The 21,419-nt window shown below is 44.1% G+C and overlaps 1 protein-coding gene across 1 annotated transcript in view; it reads right to left on the bottom strand.

Annotated features, from left to right (window-relative positions):
* Positions 1–20,927, bottom strand: part of nsmfa (NMDA receptor synaptonuclear signaling and neuronal migration factor a) — a 33,668-nt gene extending 12,741 nt beyond the window's left edge. The window contains exons 1-5 of the mRNA XM_086054203.1: positions 20,599–20,927; positions 9,208–9,269; positions 8,058–8,969; positions 6,876–6,942; positions 394–446 (exon numbers count right to left, since the gene is read on the bottom strand). Of these exons, the coding sequence (XP_085910329.1) occupies positions 394–446; positions 6,876–6,942; positions 8,058–8,969; positions 9,208–9,269; positions 20,599–20,669 (1,165 nt within the window). The 5' untranslated portion in view covers positions 20,670–20,927. The remainder of the gene's footprint in view (positions 1–393; positions 447–6,875; positions 6,943–8,057; positions 8,970–9,207; positions 9,270–20,598) is intronic.
* Positions 20,928–21,419: the final 492 nt, after the last annotated feature.

Genomic DNA, 21,419 nt, shown 5'->3' with positions numbered 1-21,419 from the left:
ACGAAAACGATCAACTTTAGTAAACGGTTCAATGAGTTCCTTTTTATATGAGCGTTCAAGCCATTTACTTTAAACACACACATCCTTTGTCTGTGACTAAACCCGTCATACTCTGGAGTCTAAAAACAAACATTCAAAGCCAAGCCAGAGGGAAAAGACCACCTGCAGGGTGGACACGCATTTCTTCTCAGATCCACACACACACACACACACACACACGCGCGCGCGCGCAAATCCCGGAAGTCCCCAAAACGCAACATTTGCAGCCTCACATATGCCAAACCAGCGGTAAACCGAAAAAGAACACACACACGGATGAAGGCGAGGTGAACAACACCGACGATTTGCGCATCATCCGTCCATCACACGCGCACGCACAAACATGTGACTCACTCTGTGCTTTAATCCTCCTGCTGCCCACCATACGAAGATGCTTCCGGAAGTTCCTTTGGGCAGAGAAAGCACGGAGGAGGCAGCCAAATATAAGGGCAGAGGAAGCGGGTGGGCGGGGAACAACAAAGGGTTGGAAGACAAAACAAGATATTATTAAGTCTCCGGCAGCATTATTATTAGAGGTAACGCGCTTGTCAGCGTGGGTGGGTAAAGGGCAGTCGACTCGTTCTTGGAACGACGGGGAAAGCCCTCATTCTCCACAAAGCATCTCGTAACCCATTAAAGCCGGCAGCGCCGTTGCGTGTTTCTCCCTTTATAAGTCCGGGGAAGTCAACGTTAACATATTTTTTTTCAAGAATATGCGAGCCCACGAGTTGAAACGGGGCATTCTGATAAATATTGCGTTGTGGAATAATCCATTCGTTTTTAGCCATCTCCGGGGGCGGCCATTTTGTCTTCTGTCGACTGAAAATGACATCACAACTGCTCACGACGACCGATCACGGCTCAGATTCAGAAAACAGGTCAGCCGTGATTCAGTAAGCCCAGATTAATGATATTTGTTGTTCTTTGCGGAGGATAAAGAATACATGCCTGTGAATGTTGTTAGAATCTGGCGACATGTGTCACTCACATTTGTTTGTACCGGAAATATCCGTCGCTTAAGAGGGTAATAGCATCGCTACGCAGCACATGCTATTTGTTAGCAATGGCTTTTTGCATTTTGCGTGTTAGCGTTAAGCTAAATTGACTTTCCTAAGGAAAAGCTATGTGCTAGTTTTGAACACACGACATGAAATCCTCTTGTTTGATGTTTAGTTTGACAGTAAACTTCACCTGGAAGTGGCATCAAAGCCTCTTTTTTTTTTTTGAAGAATTATTATTCACTATCCGACAAATTGCGACTTTTTGTGAATTGATTTTTGAGTTCACCGCCACCTTGAATTTTTGTAAGTCAAAGCCCCAAATAATCGGGCAAAGGACAGCTTGTATCTCAAAACTCAAACGATGCGTCACTGCCACTGGTATCTTATGGCACCGCCGAATTTTTGCAGGATTTGGCGTCAACCAAAATCATTTGCACACAGATGACATTAAATCAATATTTTATTTTTTATTTTTTTAAAAAGCATTAAAACGTCACTACTTTTATTATCTCCTCTCACGATTGATCATCCTCCATGTTTTATCCTTTTTATTAGTCTATACTTCTTTTAGTGAGGTGGAGCCCATCAAACAAGACTTGATCATGATAATGACTTCCGCTATCAGTCCTCTTCATCGCACATCGGGAAGACAAAAACCTCAACTTGTTGTTGAGATAATACACTGTTTACCTTTTATCGGGGATTGGAAGGACGGCTTTATTTTGGCAAACATAGCAAGACAAACCGCAATTGACAACAGCAGCAAAATGGAGACAAAGCTCGAGGCTGATGTTCGAGACAATGTGCTTTAAAAAAAAAAAAAAAATCACCGTTGCTCACATTTTAGAGACGACGACACGCGGCATCAAAAGGGGGAGGTGATAGAAAAGCATGCTGCGATAACAGCATGATAAAGCGCCGGCGGACTGCGATTAAACTCTCTTTGTTGTTCCAAACTTAAAAGTGGCCTCGTTATGTTGGTCAGAAATAGTATACACACGCGGGCAAAAACAGACACACACACAGCAGGTGTCTCCTGTATGAAGGGTGTATCCTATTTTCCTTGCGCAGAAAAATGCTCTGCTTTTTGGCAAGTTCTCTGCCGTTATACATGCGTATCGTATGCAGTGTTCTTACATACACACATATATATGTATGTGTGTGTGTGTGTGTCTTTGTGTATATATACAGTATATATACACGTATATACACATTCATATATACATACACATATATACGGTACACATATACGGTATACTGTATCGATACATTTATACACACACAAATACGTACACACTTATATGCAGGTACACACAAATATATATGTATACGTATATATGTACATATGAAGTAAACATGAAATGAAAATAGATTATTATATAAACAAATGAATTGTAATGTATAAATACAAGCAGTTATAGAAATTTGAAGAAAAAGAATATGATAAGTTGAAATAAAAAGTTTTTAAACAGGAACCTTTGCCCATAGTGTAATCAAATGCAGAAAAAGGGGGGGGGCACTGAAAGAGCAGAGAAGTCTGCCAACATGTTATAGATCGTACCATTTATTATGCCAGTAGTCCTTCAGTCTATATATATCGATGTCTATACTGCATATGGCTGACTTTTCATAAAAAGTCCACGTCTCAATACATTTTATCACTGCGAATAAATGTTAACATGAATATAGATGAAATTCAGTTTAAATGCCCGCTCACACACGCACAACACACACACACACACACGCACACACAAAAAAAAACAAAAAACTGTCTTAAGCCAGAAACGTTACGAAAGTAATGAACTGCCAACTTATTTGGATGAGCCCCAAATTGAATGGATTCGTCCTTGGCCCAAGTTACACCCGTCCAGGGAGGCACTAATTAACTAACAAGCATACAAGTGGCAAGAAAAAAAAAAAAAACCCAAAAAGGATACTTTGTCCAACATCTTTAGCATGGCCAATTAAAACATGACACCTCGACAGTAATTGGAACAGTTCGGCACCTAAATACCACCTCAGTTTAACGCCATTGTGCTTAATCCTGACACAGAAACAAAAAAAAAAAACAAAAAAAAATCCACTTCAGCTGAGGTAATAAATAATTAAAGAGATGGTGTCAGGTATCAGTGGAGTTTACTAAAAGTTTGTTGCGACCACTCACTTTGATGAAAGAACAGGCAACGCGCGTCCACACTGCAGATGGATGACGGCGACACGGCAGAGGAATTGAGAGGCGCTCGCTTGGTGTCAAGTGTCCCATCTGCCGCTGTGTGTGTGACACAGCGTCTGAGTTTGGATGATCTCAAAGGCGTTGGAGATGATGTCACCTCTTGCCAAAGTGCTTTCCGAGTTTTGCCAATGTGTTACTTTGTCCTTGACGCCCTAACCAATGTGTGGAGCTCCAACTTAAAGAGGTTTTTAGAAAAGGGTTGGGTTCGTTTGATCAATTTCAGACACCGAGAGCTTTCCGACTTTTATATTTTAGACTTATTTAGGCGTATTATTAGGTGCAATATCAAGGAACGGGTCTATTTCAGTAGATTTTTTTTATACATAAGGCGCACCGGGTATAAGGCGCATTATTTTTATGAATCATTGTATGTTGAATAGTTTATTCTAATGCTGCCATATCGTCACTCTCCTGTGAAAAACACTTATGTCCAATTATTTATTTTCTTTTAATTTTCACGTAAATGCGATGTCTGTAACATGGAAACACCATTCACGTAAAAATAAGAAAACTGGAAAAAAATGGAAGTGTTTTTCACAGGACCGACGATATAGAGTATTTATTTGATAGATTTGGCGCTATTATGCTAGGTTCAGGCCGGACCCGAAATAGCAGGTAGCGCCATGCGCGTGCTTTTGTTCGCTTTGTATCTACATGCGGGTTTCTTTGAGCGGAGAAGAGGAGGGGAATTATTGTTTTTTTTTTTATGAACATCTCTAGTCAATCTGGTGACCGGTGGTTATGTTATAACTTTGGCTAATGCTAAATGCTATCTCGGTTGCTAGTTCAACCGCTGAAAACAAGTCAACGCAGTCACCATCATACAACCTTTTTTTTTCCTTTTTTCCCACTATTGGAAGCTAGCTGTGTCGTTTACCTCGCGGTCCCGCAGACCGCAACGATATTGACCCGTCGCAACATTGGAAACGGGCCGCCAGAAACGCTCAGCTCGCGTTGGGTCTGGCTGGCCGCAGCATTAGGCTGGTGGGACGACATTTCCCATCATTCTTGGAGACGGAAGCAGGAAGTAGTTCTAATTAGCCGCAATGTTGATTTTTGAGGGACTGTGTGTAATATATATCATGAAGAGTGCGAGAGAAATCGGAGCTAAAAAAAAAGGCAATTTTCCTACTGCGTCGCATACCAGAGTGCGACACTCTGCTCGGAGCGTCACCCTCTTCCTCTCTCTTCGCCTTAGTCAGATTAGACTCAGCCGTGGGTATCAAAGCCAGCAGACGAGCGCAAACGGCGTGTAAGCAAAGCCTGACGGGACACTTCGCACCTCTGGTTGACTTGTGCTGAATCCTGCTCCCTCTCTCTCCTTTTTCTCGGGCCAAATCCCCGGAAAGCCCCGGCGGGATGCGGCGCAGTATTTAAGGGATGAAAGAGGGAGAAGCGGGCGTAGCGGAGGGAGGGGGAGAAGCGCGCATGGAGGCCGATGCCAGGGTTTTTTAGCTGCGGGGTTTAGTTGAGCGGCGGAGGAGCTCGTGTCTGCGGGCAGCTGCTACAGTTTACAACGGAGCGTCGACTGTCGCCATGAGCTTACGGCTTCATTTTTGTCAAAACGCTTGGGGTACGGCAGTGAACTCCGACAAGTGCGTGGCGGGAAAAATGATGCAACTCAATCGGTTCCATCATTATTTATTAGGGATGAGCAAGTCATGGAATTCGAATCGACTTCAAATGCAGTTTTCAAACTGAAAAGGTTGCAGTTTTGAAGAAAAAATAAATAAATGTCTGCTTTATTTTGGTCGATCAGTAATTCTTTGTTTTGTTTTTTCTTTATGTGTATTTATATATTTTTTTAAAGCGAAACTGGGGCGTTTTTGATTATTTAAAAGTGTCACAAACTGGAATATATCCCCAAAATATTGTTTATGTTTTATTATTAAAGTTTTACCAACCATTTCAATCGAAAATTTGTGCATTATTTTTCACAGTTCATTGTCTCAGAAGGAAAATGTTGTTATTTTTGTTATTATCAAAAAGATGGATGTTAAAAGAGGAAGTCAACCCAAACATGTTTTTTTCAAGAATATGTTCTATACAGGCCTACTAGTTGAAACAAGGCATTCTGATAAATATTGCGTTTGTGGAATAAGAGTTAATCCATCCGTTTTTAGCCATCTGAGGGGGCGGCCATTTTGTCACTTCTGTCAACTGAAAATGACATCGCAGTTGCTCAGGGCTCAAGTAACGACCAATCACGACTGACCTGTTTTATGAAGTTGAGCCATGATTGGCCGTTATCAGAGCGCTGAGCAACTTTGATGTCATTTTTAGTGTACAGAAGTGACAAAATGGCCGCCCCCTCAGATGGCTGAAAACGGGTAGATTTTGCTTCCCAACTCATATTCCACAAACACAATATTAATCAGAATGTTGTGTTTCAACTAGTGGGCCTAAAAAAAAAAAAAAGTTTGGGTTGATTTCCTCTGTATGCAAAACTATGTGAGATTTGTTGTTTGTTTCTACCTATTTATTAAATGAGTCAATTTGACCAACAACACAGCAAGTTTACATATGGGTGTCTCGTGAAACGTGACATGATGAGGTGAGAAAGCCCAAAAACCTAAAAGACTGCAAGTCCAAAGTTTTATGAAGCTAACAATTCTAATTGAAGTAGACAAATAATATTTTAGCAAAAAAAAAAAAAAAAAACTACAAGCAGTACAGTAAATCCGCCAATTACTGTCAAGGCACATTTGCACCACCGGAACTTTATCACGGTACGAGGGACTTTTGAAGGATCAATTGGACTTTTCACACTGACTATCTAAAATGGCTTTTCACGGTATGTGATTGGGTGACTCCTAGTTGCATTGTAATTCCGGCCTCATGTTTAAAACCCCTACAGAGATTCCTAAGACGGAACAATATGGATGCCAAAAAAAAAAAAAAAAAAAAGTTTAGGGCAGATGAATACTCACGATATCCTGAGTTGTTTGTTGCGGTGTTAATTAGCATGCGGGAGGAGAAGGGGGGAAAAAACACAACATAGTCGTCAGGGTGAATCAAGTCTATAAAAACACAGACAGAAAGAGCAAGAAAATGTCATAAAAATGTAAGTTTGACTCCATTAAAACAGTCAAACCTATTCAGTGATTATATGATTCTAACGTTTGCACTTAACGAGCATCTGACTGATAATAATAAAAAAAAAAAAAAAATGTAAATACAACAGTATAAAACACAGAGAAAAAAATAGGAAAACAAATGTGTACAAATGTTCCTTGAGTGCCAAACTACCCGTGAACGCATCACAAAAAGTGCTACCGGAATCGAACCCTACAAATAAAACGCTCCCATAATATTCAATAAAATTATAAAACATGTCATACAATCTAATCACACCGTAAATTGAAATGACATATTTACTGTGATGTGCTGCATTCCATTGGCCGAGCTTTAAGGATTGCAAACTGCCATCACCGCTTTCTAAATTTAAAGTCGCTGGCAAGCAGAGCGGGAGATCCGTCTAAAAGCCTATAAAAACGACACGGCGCAATAACGTGAGGCTGCACTCGGTATCGTAACCTTTGCGTGAGGCTGGAACACGAGGGCAATGTATGCATGTTTGACGTGTGCTTCGAAACACTCACGCCTGCATGGTGGTGGTAGCGGTTTGAAAGCTGAACATGTTTTCCTTGGGGAACCAGTTCGCATCATCTGCAATAAGAGACAAAAACGGTAAAAAAAAAAAAATAATAATAATAATTCATGAAAAGTGAGGCAAATACAACTCAGGTTGTACAGTAGTATGTTTGAAATATGAAAGCACAAAAGCAGCACCGGCACTTCACAGTCCAACACTCCACAAATGGAGAGAGAGGAGACACACAGGAAGAGATAGCAGGGAAAAAAGATACAATGGGACAAAAAGTCAGAAATATACAGCCAACATCAAACCCCGAGTGCTCATCAAACCAGTGAGGAAATAGATTTTGAAAAGGTTTACCTTAACAAGTCAAAACAAAATATCCTTAGGTCGTGTTATTTTTCATCTGTGTACTTGAGCTACGGCTGAACATCATTGTAATAATAATAATAGTAGCTCGTAATGTATTGAACTCGTTGATTCGTTTCGGGTTGCTGTATCTAGCTTGTGCTAGCTCAATATTAGCAATGTTTTAGCCTCTGTCATCAACACTTGAATTGCTAACAGTCTTGGTTAGCTATTCGTATCATTCTATTTCAGTTTAAGGTCGTTTGTGTCTCTTTTAACTGCATGTTCGGGGAGTGTTAGCGCTACGTTAGCACTACGATAGCTATCATACGATAGATGGTGTTTTAGAACTCCATATTTGCTATTTGAGCATCAGGGCTCTCATTATGTAGCCTTTGTTTAGGAGCAAACGGTGGTCCCCAAGCGCCGGTCCGCAGCCCGTACATTTGGTACGGGGCCGCGCAGGTATATTAAAAAAATAATAATCATAAAATGAAACTAGCTTTTTTAACTAACTTTTTGTAGCCTAGCATATATATGCCCCACATGTACGTCATCGCCCAAGGTGCTAATGTTTGCTGGCGTGAGTTTGAAATGACGTTCTGGTGTTTTGGTCTCACAGTTTGTGGGTTTGAGCTATTCATTATGATGACTCGGGGCCCTATCCCCCGTGAATCACGTTGTTTTTACTTTATTCCTTGCACGAAGCGATTTCCCAAAAGCTATTCCTTGTCTGGTCTGAAGCACATAGAAGGCCTTCATGAAGCCCTGAACCCACTTCCAAACGCATTTGTATTTTAGTGCCTCTCCTCTTCCGTGTGTCCCCCGCCCCCCTCACCTCTCTCCAGCCCAGTCACCCGGTCCACACTCCACATCCTCTCTAGGCGTCGGTGCTGCTTGCCTGGCTCTCGGGATGCGCTTTCTAAGTCCAGGGATCCCTGGCTGCGAGAGGGGACGGCGCTGCACGACTCACAGGCCAGCCCGCTGCATTCCGCCTCCCCTTTGCCGCCGTCTCCCCAGCCGCGGATGTTGTGGGCGCTGACGGAGGTTTGCAGCGGGGGCTGGGCCAAGTGATGGTGGTGGTGGGAGTGGTGGTGTGCGGCGTGGTGGGCGTGAGACGCCGAGACGCTGGCGGCTTGCTGGTTACCGCTCCCGCTCGGCCCGCAGGCCCCGCCGCCGCTTGAGGGTCCCGTGTGGTGGTGGTGGTGGTTGCCGTGGTGATGGTGGGCGCCGCCGCAGCCGCCGGCGCCGCCGCGGCTGCTGCCGGTTTGGTGGCATTGGGTCGGGGGCGAGGAGGAGGACGAAGGGGAGGTGGAGGGCTGGATCGAGGCAGTGTGGCCACCTGCGCCGCTACCTTTGGGCGCCGCCCCTGCGCTCCCCGACCTCTCCTTTAAGACATCCAGCTCGAGGCTCTCCTTGCTGCCCCGGCCGCCGCTCATCAGCATACCGTGCTGGGTGGTGATGGTGTAGACGCGAGCAGGCTGCAGAGCGCACTCCACGCCCTTCTGCTTGTCCTCCTCCGCCGAGAAGCTGCGCTCGAGGGATAACCGCGCCGGCTTACTGGGAACGGTAATGGACGGATGCGGTTGGCGGTGTGGACCCAAAGACGTTTTCACCACTAGGTCCTGTGAGCTATCTTTGGAGTCCTTGGCGTTGTCGGAGCGCAGGCGAAGGCGGTTGCTGTTGGGGCCGGCGGTCTCAGTTGGCGACTCTGGGTCAGCGGCCACCAAGGTTTCGCACAAGAGATGAGCTAGAGTTTCCAGAAAAAAAAAAGGGAAGGGAAGGGAGGCAAATCACTAGACGCTCAAGGTCAAGAAAGCCCAAATGCTGGAAGGAAGTTGGCGATGACAAAGCAAAAAAAAAATCACTTCGGCGGAGATCACAGCCCTTGCTCTTCCTACGGATGGCAAAATGAAAGGGGGATGGAAGGCCGGCCGCAACGGAGAGCGAAATGACGCAATGTCAGGACGGCCAAGGACGGCGCTGACCTGATCCGTTGCGGTTGTCGGGGTGCGCGTGGGACAGGTACTCTCCAAATGCTCGCGCTGCTCTGTGGACACACACGTAAAGCCATCAATTTATGGGCGCGTCGGAAAGGATGGGCGAGAAAAAGCCGGAAGCAAGCAAGGGTAGGGAAAGAGAGAAGGGCAAGCCGAGTCCAAATTATAAACCTAATTGTCTCCTTTGTAGGCTCGCGCCACCCACAGATTAAGATGCAGCTGTTTTATCTGCATACTTCAGGCCGCCTCGGAGTGAGGGTGAAAGAGAGAGAGAGAGAAAGGGACAGCGGGGGAGGACGCGGGGTGAATGGTTTCAGGTAGACGACATTTCAAAGCATGACCTCCGTTTATAGCCGAGGGAAGCCAAAAATATGTTGTTTTTCAGCTTTCTGCGTTCTCCCAAAAAGTGATGCTAAGTGGACAACAGTGCATGAAAAACCTCTTCGCACTGCAAACCAAGTATCCAAACCACTCCTACAGACAGATATAGCTAAAGCCTACCCTAGAACCCCAAAGGACAATTCCTGCCGAATTTGCTCGCTCAAGCCAAAACGCCAAAGACGCAAATGGTGGCCACGTCGACATGGAGCGGAAATCCCCAGGTACTAGGGATGTAATCAAGCCCCGCCCCGATTCCATTGGGTTTCCAGCTCCCGATTTTCGATTCGATTCGATTTTTTTTAAAATTGCTTCCACGCTTGTCTCTGTGCACTGGTGTGGTTCTGCAGCCATCCGCAAGCGCACAATTGAAACATTTCAAAGGCACAACAATTTTTGAGATGAATCCAAGCATATTATCGAATCGATTAATCGAATTCTCGAATCGATCAATCGACTTTAAATCGATTTCCACCTGTCGTTACGCCCCTACCAGATACGGAAAACGTGGTCGGCATGGGGATGACATCACAGCAATGCGGTTGAATTCTGAAGCCACGTACAATTCACTTCACCACAGTTCAGAGCTCTTAAATTCTGATCGGGCTTGCATTCCAATGTGACTCTATTAATATTAATAAATCCCGCTAGCAATTCTCACGCGATAATTCTCTCTGATTACGCCCTTTGCGGCAAAAACTATTTAACCAATTTCCATCAAAATGTAGCCGTTCGGGCCAAGAAAGGGCGCGGCAAATTTTGATTTAAATTCAAGATGCATTTTTTGGTTGACATTAATAAGCAATCACAACCACAATCATCTTCATTGGACAGCGTTTTCTAACTTATATTGAGCCAAAAGTTCAGTATACACGAACGCGCAAGGTGCATATTTATTAAGCAATATAAACTCAATTGACTTTGATTTATTATAGCACTAAACCACAACAGAAGGCGTCTCGGGGCACGATGTACAATATATGGAGTAGGTCTGGGTAGCACATTTCTCATTTATTCGGAGACCAACTGAACCTGACATGAGCAAGCATTAACGGTGAAGAGCAAGCTCCTCTAAGCTCACTATTCATTGCCTCCTTAGCGGCAAAATTAAGAACTACAAATGTGAAAAACAAAATGGAATGACTCCTACAATGATACCACAAAACTTTGTAAACTTGAATGAATTACCCTTCTTTGCTAATCGGTTGATCAAATGCCTCGAACGCTCACCTATAAGCAGCCCTTCTCCAAATGCTGTCTTGATACGCCCGTAAAGTTGCGAAACTTTAAGCTAGCCTGCTCTGCATCTGGACACCAGCCAGAAAGACTGTGAAAAGGACCCTGCGACATTGCCAAGGGTCAAAGGTTACCGCCGCCTTGCTTATAAGCTAAACTTCCGGCAAGTATCGTTCCCACAAAAGGAGGGGGAGACTTAATTAACGGGAGAAGGAGACCCCGTGCTAACCGCTACGCTATGCTTGGATGCTACAGCGGAGGTCAACTCAAACATATTTTTTTCAAGAATATGTTCCCAACAGGCCCACTAGTTGAAACACGGCATTCTGTTTAATTTTGCGTTTGTGGAATATAAATTAAGCAGCAAAATGCACTCGTTTTTAGCTATCTCCGGGGGCGGCCATTTTGTGTTCTGTCGACTGAAAATGACATCACGGCTGACCTGTTTTTGGGAATCTGAGCAGTGATTGGTCGTTGTGAGCAGTTGTGATGTCATTTTCAGTCGACAGAAGTGACAAAATGGCCGCCCCCAGAGAAGGCTCAAAACAAGTGCATTAACACTTACCTCCACAAACGCAATATTTATCAGAATGCTCCGTTTCAACCAGCAAAAAAATGTTTGCGTTGACCTTCTCTTTCAGGATGTGAGAGCGTGTGCAATAGCGCAGTAATACTGATGGAAAACTGAATTGATGATTGCCGAGGAGCGACGGACGGAACACAATCATAATAGCACTACAGAGATGTGCAAAATGGCAAAGTGCCACAATGAACTTGTGAGTCAATTTTTTTTGTTTAAAAAAAAAAAAAAAAGTCAAGGACAAAGAAGCCGTATGAATGTCTGCTGGTTTCATAACCGGTGATATAGTCCTCGTCTGGCTCATTTTCCAATGCTCGACTCGTCCTTAGCAGACTAATGAGCAGTAACTGGCGTCACCGAGTACCCTTGGCTGACTAGTCAACCTGCCGCGAGTCAACATGCTTCTTTTTTTTTTTTTACTGAACTGGTGTCATTATCTCTAATTGATCAAGTCTGTATTGATGTCCTCCCGGACTATAATCTGACATGTTCTCAGCAACAGCAGCAGTATTACCCTGCCGTATATTTTAGGAAAACGGAGGTGTTTTCCCTTTTGAGTGTGCTTGGTACCCAACGCCCCATTCGACCCAGCAACCCGAATTACAGGAAAACCACTAAGAATACGCCACACGCAAAAAAAAAAAAAATTCTCCGGCGCACTGATCTCGTCCTTCTCTCCCAAACATTACAAAATTTGACTTAATGCATTTTGGTGTCTTCTAATCTCCCGGTTGCCTCTTCTGTCGCCCGCTTGCTTGTCTGCGGAGTCCTCAAGGGACAAAGTGAGTGAACAAAGCTGCTCTGCGTGATTAAATGAAACGGCGTTAAAGATGAACTCGCAGCGAACTCCTATAAAGGAGTCGAGTACACGTTTTGGAGACGAAAACAAACGGGTTCAAGCGCTTCGGGGACTCGGAGAAGTTCGGGAATTTTTCCCCTCCGCAAAAGTAACTTGACACTCGAGGAAACGCTTCAAATGGCCGGGTTTGCGTTACGTGGTCCAACTGACACAATTGCAGGGGTTGACATAATCTTCAACTAATTGATTTATAGACCAAAAAAAAAAAAAAGAAGGATATAGGCACTGAATGTGAATTGAATAGCCTCAGAGAATTGAAGCGAGTGACTCGGGTGTTTATCCTCAGCAGTGAGCATCCGCAGTAAACCAGACTCCCCTTCAGGCTAGGATGTTAAGCGTCCTCGGAGACTTGACGTGTGTTACAACCACTCAGCCGCAACGCAACCCAACTCTAAAAATAGAACATCATGCAATGCCCCTGCAATCCGGCACATGGTGAAGGAATGTTTTTTTTGCGTACTGGCGTATCCTTACGATGAGTTCATCTTAAGACAAAGGTAGAAGAATGGGAAGACTAGCCACTGTAGACACGAGATAACCCAATTTCGGAGGTTAGGGTTGCACATTTAAAAAATGCCGGGTTGTTTTCAGAGCCCACTCGCTGGGTATCTGTGGATTATGAGCGGATTAGGTTTACTTTTCTACCCAAGGGTTGGATTGTTATTTTGACCCGGCAGATTGGGTTGAAGATTTGATTTGGGCAAATTGAAGAGATTAACCTGGTCACCATTTTGGACAGGCGCACTGAAATTGAAGTATATTTAATGTGAAATTCTTAGGGAATGGTGGTTGCGAACACGCTGACTTTGGAAACACGGATTGGGGTTCGAATCCCAGTTAATGTGGACAGCGCACCCACAGAAAACCACCCACAGCGACCTCTGATGGAAGTTTAAATTTTTTGTTTTTATCCCTTTTTGGATCAAAATCTTGACAACAACATTAGGGATGTAACGATTCACTCAAGCACCGATTCGATTTTCAGTTCCCCATTTTCGATTCGATTTTTTTAAAATTGCTACCATGCTTGTCTATGTGCACTAGTGTGGTTCTGCAGCCATCCACAAACCCAATAAGCAATGATGGCGCAAAAATTTGATCTACACAAAATGTGCTATGCATCTAGAATGAAAAAAATCTTTTCAAGACATCATTTTCTAGATTAATTTAATCAACTCGATTTTTGATTAATCAAGTCTATTAATCGATTAATCGGGGCGAATCGATTTTTAAACCGATGAATCGTTACATCCCTACCCAACATGCTAGGTCAAATCCTCAACCCAATGCGCTGGGCGTAAATAACCCACCATTGGCTCAGTCCCTTTTGGACCTAGCACTAGGTTAGCTATTCCATCCAATTCGGGTTACTTTTGACCCACCAGTTTTGAGAGTGTAGACTAGGTTTAAAGGTCACGGGTACTTCACAAAAGTCGGCGTGGGGAAGTGTCTGTGACGTGCGAGCGGCCCCCGTCCACGGACCCTCAGGATGAATGCGGCAGCCGCTCTAATCCGGCAGGTGTCCCTCTGAAGTCCGACGCTCGCGTTGTATTATTCAACAGGTCGCTCGATTGGAATCCGCAAACAATGGCGCTGAACGCTCGCCCTCATCATGCATCATGTGACGGGAAATGGAGAATGAAACGGAGCGAGCAAGGCGCCTCTCAGTCAGTCCATTAAAACAAATTCTTGTTTGGTTTCTTCACGACGAGGAGCGGAAGAAGTGTTTGACAGGCAATTTGAAATGAAATGCATTCTGGGAAAGGAAAGTATTAGCACCGAGCAGTGGAGTGATTAGGAGGGGGCATGGCGATTTATGGATCGGCGTACGCTTTCGTACAGTCAAATACACTTTTGAAATGTTCTGGTTATCTTTACGACTTTAATCTTGTACTATTACAACTTAATTTTCGGAACTTTATGACTTTTTTTTGTCATTTTAATTTTTGTAATATATGACTTTTATCATTACAGAACATTACAACTTCAATCTCCTAATATTATTTTTCGTATTTTATTCCACTTTATTCTCGTAATATTACATCTGGGTATTATTACGTCAGGTTTTATTATTAGCATAGCAAAACATACGTTGTTTTTTTGGGTTTTTTTTAAACAAACTCTCATATTACGACTTTAATTCGCATCGTTCTCCTCCTTATTATACAGTGCGAACACTTTATTCCCATTGTGTCATGAAGACTTTTCTCATATAATAAAACTTCTTTTTCATGTCAACTATTCTCTTATTTTACCTTTTTTTTTTTTCCTTGGGGAAAAAAAACAACCTATTTCTCATGACATCACAACCACATTGTTGTTGTATCGCATTTTTTCACTTTCAGACTTTATATTGCCTAATTTTACTTTCTTTTCTTTTCAGAAAGGCCCAAACAAGCCTTCGTAGTTCGTACAATGTTAAGGCGCAACTTTGCCGGCAATTCTTTTTTTTTTTTCTGAACATCACATTTTCTGCCCACCTCAAATGCCCTCAATATCAAACGTTATTAGCGGGCATAGTACAATTAAGAAAAAAAAAAAAAAATTGCCACCGGTGGAAACGGGCTTCTCCAATTAATTTTTTAAAAATGTATTTATTTATGTATTTACTGGCGGGAATGGGCTTCCATACCGAGCAGACGTTTTTGGCGAGGGGAAAGCTTCCACATTCCGTAAATCTTGACACGTGCGCATAATCCACACGATGGATGGTGAGGTGGCTCCTCAGCTCCACGCGTACATTTGCGGGTAGACACAGAAGGACACTTATGATGAACGATGCCGCCATGGGCACTAAGTCATCACATTATCGACTCACGTTTGATTGTCTCCCGGCTACGCCCGCTGCCATTTAACACAGTGACCGTATATCTTGAGGGGACAGGAGTCTTGTGGTTAAAAAGACTTCCTGGCAGCGTTCCCATTGGTCTGAATGCCATGGGACCCAATATCCCTCCAGGCGTCTTCGCCGCTGTAAACAACGGGCTGCCGGGCAAACAGATGCCTCACTCTCGCCGCTCTTTGATTCAATCTCCTCAACCTCTCGGATGGACTAATCGAATGAGGTCTGCTGAGAGTTTGTGCAGTTTTGCAGCAGGAACCTGTTGAGAGGCCTGCTGCGTGGGCTCTTTTTTTTTTTTTTTTGGGTGATTGTAAGTGAAGCAACAACAACACTTGATGAATGATAAAACAATCAACTCCAACGATTACTAGACACAATTTTTTTTTTTTTTTTTTACATGGATGTGTTTGAACTCAGCTACCTCTGCCGTATTGATCCAAGTAGACATCTCAACCAAGAAGCTACATGTTCTGACATGGGTCAATAATCAGTCATGGCATTTTTTTTTTTTTTCAATCGGTTTCTGGTTCCATTAGAAATATGGTGTAGGACCCAAATTTAGGACCGAGTCTGAGAATTGTTGTAAAACGACATTTCTTTCCTAACTGCCTAAAGATATAAAGTCTGAATGTTTTTTTAAAATTTTTTTTAGGCAATAACAAGCGAAAGCAGTTTAGATACTTTTGAGTATGCCTGTTTTGTTAAAAATGCATCACTGTACTGCTTTAATAAAATAATGTGTTAATAAAGGTGATAGTTGACCAAATCACTCAATATTTCCGAGCGAAAACCTTTCCAACGTTTGCAAATCCGAACAACTGGGAGCATCCCAGAACAGCTTATTGATTTGCTTATCCGGTTCTTGCTAAAAAGTCAACCCCCAAAAATTCATTGCAATAATATTTTCCATGCGTCTTCAGTAGTCTGAACACAGCATTCTGATTAATATTGCGTTTGTGGGATCCAAGTTAAGCAGCAAAAACCCACCTGGAACTAGACAGCTCAGGGGCGGCCATTTTGTCACTTCCGTCGACTGAAAATGACATCACAGTTGCTCATGTAACGATCAATCACGGCTCATCAGTTTTCTGAAGCTGAGCCGTGATTGGTTGTTACCTGAGCAAGTGTGATGTCATTTACAGCCGACAGAAAGTGGCAAAATGGCCGCCCCCGCCCCCCCCCCCCCCCCGACAAGAACAAAAACATATTCCGCAAATGCAATATTAACTCAATGACATATTTATTTGTCTTTTCACAGTCCAGCCATTCAATCCCAGTAACTTATTTACATTTTTTTTTTCCCCAATTTTTTCAAACGGGTCAAAGATGGACTCAAAATATCTGGCAGTGAATGAGTTCATCAGAACGCCGTGTTTCGACTAGTTGGGCTGCATAGAACATACTCTTGTAAAGAAAAATTTGGGACTTCCTCTCCAACAGAGGCCTAAAAAAAAAAATCACCCTAGCGAAAAGAGTGATCTCTGATGGGAAGGACTAAACTTGAGTTGGCGTACGTTCAATAAATCTGCACTGCCCCAATAAAAATTCAGTCAGTCAGTCAGTCGGCACGTTTCATGGCGACACATTTATAGTCGGTCTGCAAAAGAGAAAGAGGAGGAGGACAGACGACGAGGAGAATGTGCCGGTTGAGATTGTTAATCAAGTGAGGACCCTTCAGCACTTCAGCAATCGAAAAAGTGCAACCAGCATCGTTGATGAAAAACGGACTTCAGAGGCTTTCTTCTTTACGTCAGTGCGTATAATTTCAAGGCGGAGGGAGGTGGGCGGGGGGGGGGGGGGGTCATTATGCAACCAAGTAGAGCGGCTCGCGACAATAGGAAAGCACACCTGTCGACCATCGTGAATCCACTAAGGATATTTCATTAGCATCCTCGTGTAAAATCCTTTCATCTGTCGCACCCTGGCAGTGTCCGGCGGCCTGGGGGGGGCGCGACTGCGACTGCATCGGGCCTCCTCTCGCCATCAAAGCTTTTTTTTTTTCCGCAATCCGTGTGACAGCATTGGAGAGCCTCCATTGAAGGCTCTCAGTGGCTCATTGTGTCTCATCAGCTGCTGGAGGCGAGCGAGCGAGCGGCCCGTTTCGTAACTTGCCATCCATAAACATGAGGACATACTCTCTTTGCCATAGAGTAGCTTTTCCTTGCGCCGCAATGTTTTCAAAAAGACAGAATGGTCTTCTTGTCCTGTGCCACTTCCCATGACGTCACGGGGTCGGCTGCCAACAGCTTTATACGAGACCCGGATAGCTTAAAGTGGGAAGTCAACGCAAACGTTTTTTTTTTCAAGAATATGTTCTATGCAAGCCCACTAGTTGAAACAGGGCATTCTGATTCACATTGCGTTTGTGGAATAAGTTAATCAACTCATTTTTAGCCATCTCTGGGGGGGGCGGCCATTTTGTCACTTCTGTCGACTGAAAATGACATCACAACTGCTCACAGTTTTCTAAGTCAACCCCCGTGCGGTCAACGCAATGACCAATCGCGGCTCGGATTCAGAAAACGGGTCAGTCGTGATAATATAAGTGAAGCAGAAAAATGCACTCGTTTTTAGCCGTCTCTGGGGGCGGCCATTTTGTCTTCTGTCGACTGAAAACGACATGACAACTGCTCACAACGACCAAACGACCAATCGTTGTGAGCAGTTGTCATGTCGTTTTCAGTCGACAGAAGACAAAATGGCCGCCCCCGGAGATGAAAAACTAACTAAAACCGAGTGCATTTTGCTGCTAAGTTTATATTCCACAAACGCAAAATTAATCAGAATGCCGTGTTTCAACTAGTGGGCCTGCTGGGAACATATTCTTGAAAAAAATATGTTTGGGTTGACTACTACTTCTTAATTGTAGCAAAGGTCAGACGTCCTTCCTGACGCTAATCAGAGTTTCAGGACGGGTATTAAATGAACTTATTCATGAAGTAAAGAAAAGTAGTAAAGAATAGCAGAGCAGAGCTGCGCTGGTCTTGACAGAAAATCCTGAGTCTGGCCAGTTCGAGACTGAGAAACAAGACCTTCAAAATGTGCATTTGAGCCCAAGACCGGTCGTGTGTGTGACAAGACTGCATGCCTTCAAATTTGGCTCTCTGAAAGATCATCCTAAGTGATAATCCTGTGGCGCGGAACATTAACGTTAAGTGAATTTCCCCGCCGGCCCGTTCGAAAAGTGGTTCACTTGAAGCTATTGAATGGAACAAGGAGTCAAACTGAGGCAAGATGAAAACACTCACAAGGAGCATGGTGCAAAGGCGAACATCCACAAACCCGACGAGGCACACCAACAAACGGATGTACCACAGAGTATGTGTGTGTGTGTGTATATTAAAATATAGCAAAAAGCACTTTGGCACGCTTGCCTCTACATTTTCAGGGTCATGTGCCGGTGAGTAGCTAATAAATATTGGATGTGATTGAGCGGCATTTCCCATCAGCAGGAGCCGCGGTTCATAGCGCTATTAACGTAGCAAAAATTAAACCGGCCCGTACGGCTGACTACTTTTACTGAGGATTTTTATGACATAAGCCGCTTCAATTAGGGACAGGGAGTGTTCGACTGTGGACAAAAGCTGTCCTTAAATTTGGCTAACCATGAAATATTGGGGCACGCGTGACATTTTCTTTCATGAGCACGCTGGCAGCTTATTAAAATGAAATGCAAATGCCATTAACCCAATCGAGCCCCACTCCTATACAATTTTTGTAAAGTGCTTTGAATGAGAAAAATAGCACACACAACTTGACTTCTCGTTGGTCCGTGACTTCAACTATTGCCGACTGTCAAAACAAAATCAAGGAACCGTTATCGTCATCGCGATGGAATTGGAATAGCACAGTTGCGCAGTTGTGTCTGATTAATTGATATGAAATGGGAGTTAAGTAGAAAAATCCCCCCATTTTTAGCCATCTCTCGGGGCGGCCATTTTGTCACTTCTGTCGACTGAAAATGACATCACACCATCAGGGCTCAGATAACGACCAATCATAGCTCAGCTTCAGAAAACAACTGTGATGTCATTATCAGTCGACAGAAGTGACAAAATGGCCGCCCCAAGAGATGGCTAAAAATGGGGGGATTAACTCTTACTCCACAAACGCAATATTTATCAGAATGCCTTGTTCCAACTAGTGAGCTTGCTTAGAACATACTCTTGAAAAAAAATATGTTTGGGTTGACTTTGATTTTAAGATTGTCCGTCTAAAAGTAAAGTCTGTTGTCATTACCACTCCTCAAGCGCTTGCAATTTGAAAGACACCGGACCCATAGCAACGTTATCAAATGACATAACGCAACCTTGGCACTGAAAGTTTGGCTTGTAATGCACGACTTAAATCGTGCATGGCAATCAATGAGTTAAATGCATCGGGCACACGGATACGAAAAAAACCAACAGGATATACTATACATTTAATGCTTGCCCTTAAATGAGATTTTCATTTACTGCTGGTACTACTCTTGATCTGGCAATCCAAAAGCCCTGTGGCACCACGCTCCCGTCCACAGGTCAGACTTGGTACTACGACAGAGATCTGGTTTAGGGAGGAGACCCGGGATTGTCGTCGAGTACAACACATCAGGTCATTTTTCTCCTAATGAGTTGTATCGGGTGTTGGAAATCAGAACACATGTACTCCAAATGTCTACATATGTGGCAATGCCCTACAATTTTATTTTTTTTTCCCCTCACGCGACGGCTATCGTAGAACCCAGCCATGAACCGACTGGCGTACACGAGAGTCCATTTGAAGAATGGAAATCTCCGTCGTCTCCCGCCGCCTCCCTAACAATGCAGGCTTCCCACTCAGGACAGCCTGCGCAGCCACTCGCCAATCTGTATGAGGAACACATCCCCTCCCGAGGCGGCACACATACAAACGCAGCGCCGCATGCAAACAAGGCTGCGCGGGGTTAAAAGACATGAGCGAGAGCGAGGGAGAGCGGAGCAAGCTAGATGACGTAACAGCACGTCGGCCCACATGTGCGATGCGAGAGTCAAGGTCATTCATTGAGAGAATTGGAATGATTCGGCATCACGGGGACGAGACGCTCCACGTATGTTAAACATTTTTTTTTTTTTTTTTTAAATACGCATCAGCCGATATGGACTGCCGCCAAAGTGTCTGCTTTGCCAGACTGACGTGAGAATGATGATCACTTCCTGATTAGTTGATTGATTGACACCGTTCTGTTTAAACTGCCCCCCCCCCCCCAAAAAAAAAACAAAGTCATGCTGTTTTACAGTGCAGTCCCCTGCGTGACTTTCATTACACAATGACGCTTCATTCACAAACACGGAGACTCGAGCGGACAGCGTGTCCTGCTTTGGACTCCCTATGACAAGAATTTTAGTGCGCCATTTAGGACGGGACAAGAAAAAAGAGCACGCTCAAACATGGTACATTATTAGAACATAAACTTTAAACATGGGCACGGAAATGAAAAAGGGAGCCAAGCTGGCTGTCACTCACCTAACTTTTGCCGCCACGGACGATATCGCGTCGTTTCTCAAATTCCTCCTTTTGGACGCGGCGGTTCCCATGCTGACATGGAAACGACGCAGACGGAAAGCAGATCATTCCCAACGCTAATAATGAAAAAAAAAAAATTAAAATTAAAAACACACTCTCTCTTTCTCTCTCTCTTTTTTTTTTTTTGTGGCCGGATGGAGGAATGCGACAAAGAGGAAATCCGCCAGCTAAAAAGAAAAAAGCAAGGGAGCACGTGCGGAGGAGTCCGCGTGGAAACACACGCGTGGGGGTCCTCCTCGCTCTCTGCTCCGTGTCTCATTGACGTGGATGCGCACCGAGAGAGCCGGAGAGAGAGAGAGGGGGGGGGGGGGAGGAGGGAGAGGGTGGAGAAATCATCACACCATCAGCAGCAGCAGCATTTCCAGAGGGGAGGGGTCATGGAAGTTGCATGTGATGGACACGAGTGGTGGCATTCCCCGCAGGAACCCCTGCGACGTGCGGGTCGCCAGGGAGCCCGGCTGTGTTAAGGTATCATCACTGTAGACGCTGGTTGATTTGATTTGTTCACATTTCCGCACAATTTCCCCCATCAGGGAAATAATAAAAATTGAATTTATCCGTGCCAGGGTCAACCTGTGGCCGGTGTAAAAATCGTTATGAGCTGCCCCGGGCAATGTTTAAGGGAGGAGTTTGCGGAATATAGCCTCGCTTCGGTTTAGAGGTGTGGAAATGAATCGATCCGTCGACAATTAATCGATCATCGATTAATCGATCATCCTATTATCATCGTTTTTACTGTAACGTTTGAAAACATTTGGAGA

The sequence above is a fragment of the Filicampus tigris genome, chromosome 15 (assembly GCF_054856515.1).
Source record: "Filicampus tigris isolate MCC_2025a chromosome 15, RoL_Ftig_1.0, whole genome shotgun sequence".
In the NCBI taxonomy this organism is placed as follows: Eukaryota; Metazoa; Chordata; class Actinopteri; order Syngnathiformes; family Syngnathidae; genus Filicampus; species Filicampus tigris.
Note: the sequence above shows the minus strand (reverse complement) of the source record. Positions and strands in the feature narration are given on the sequence as shown.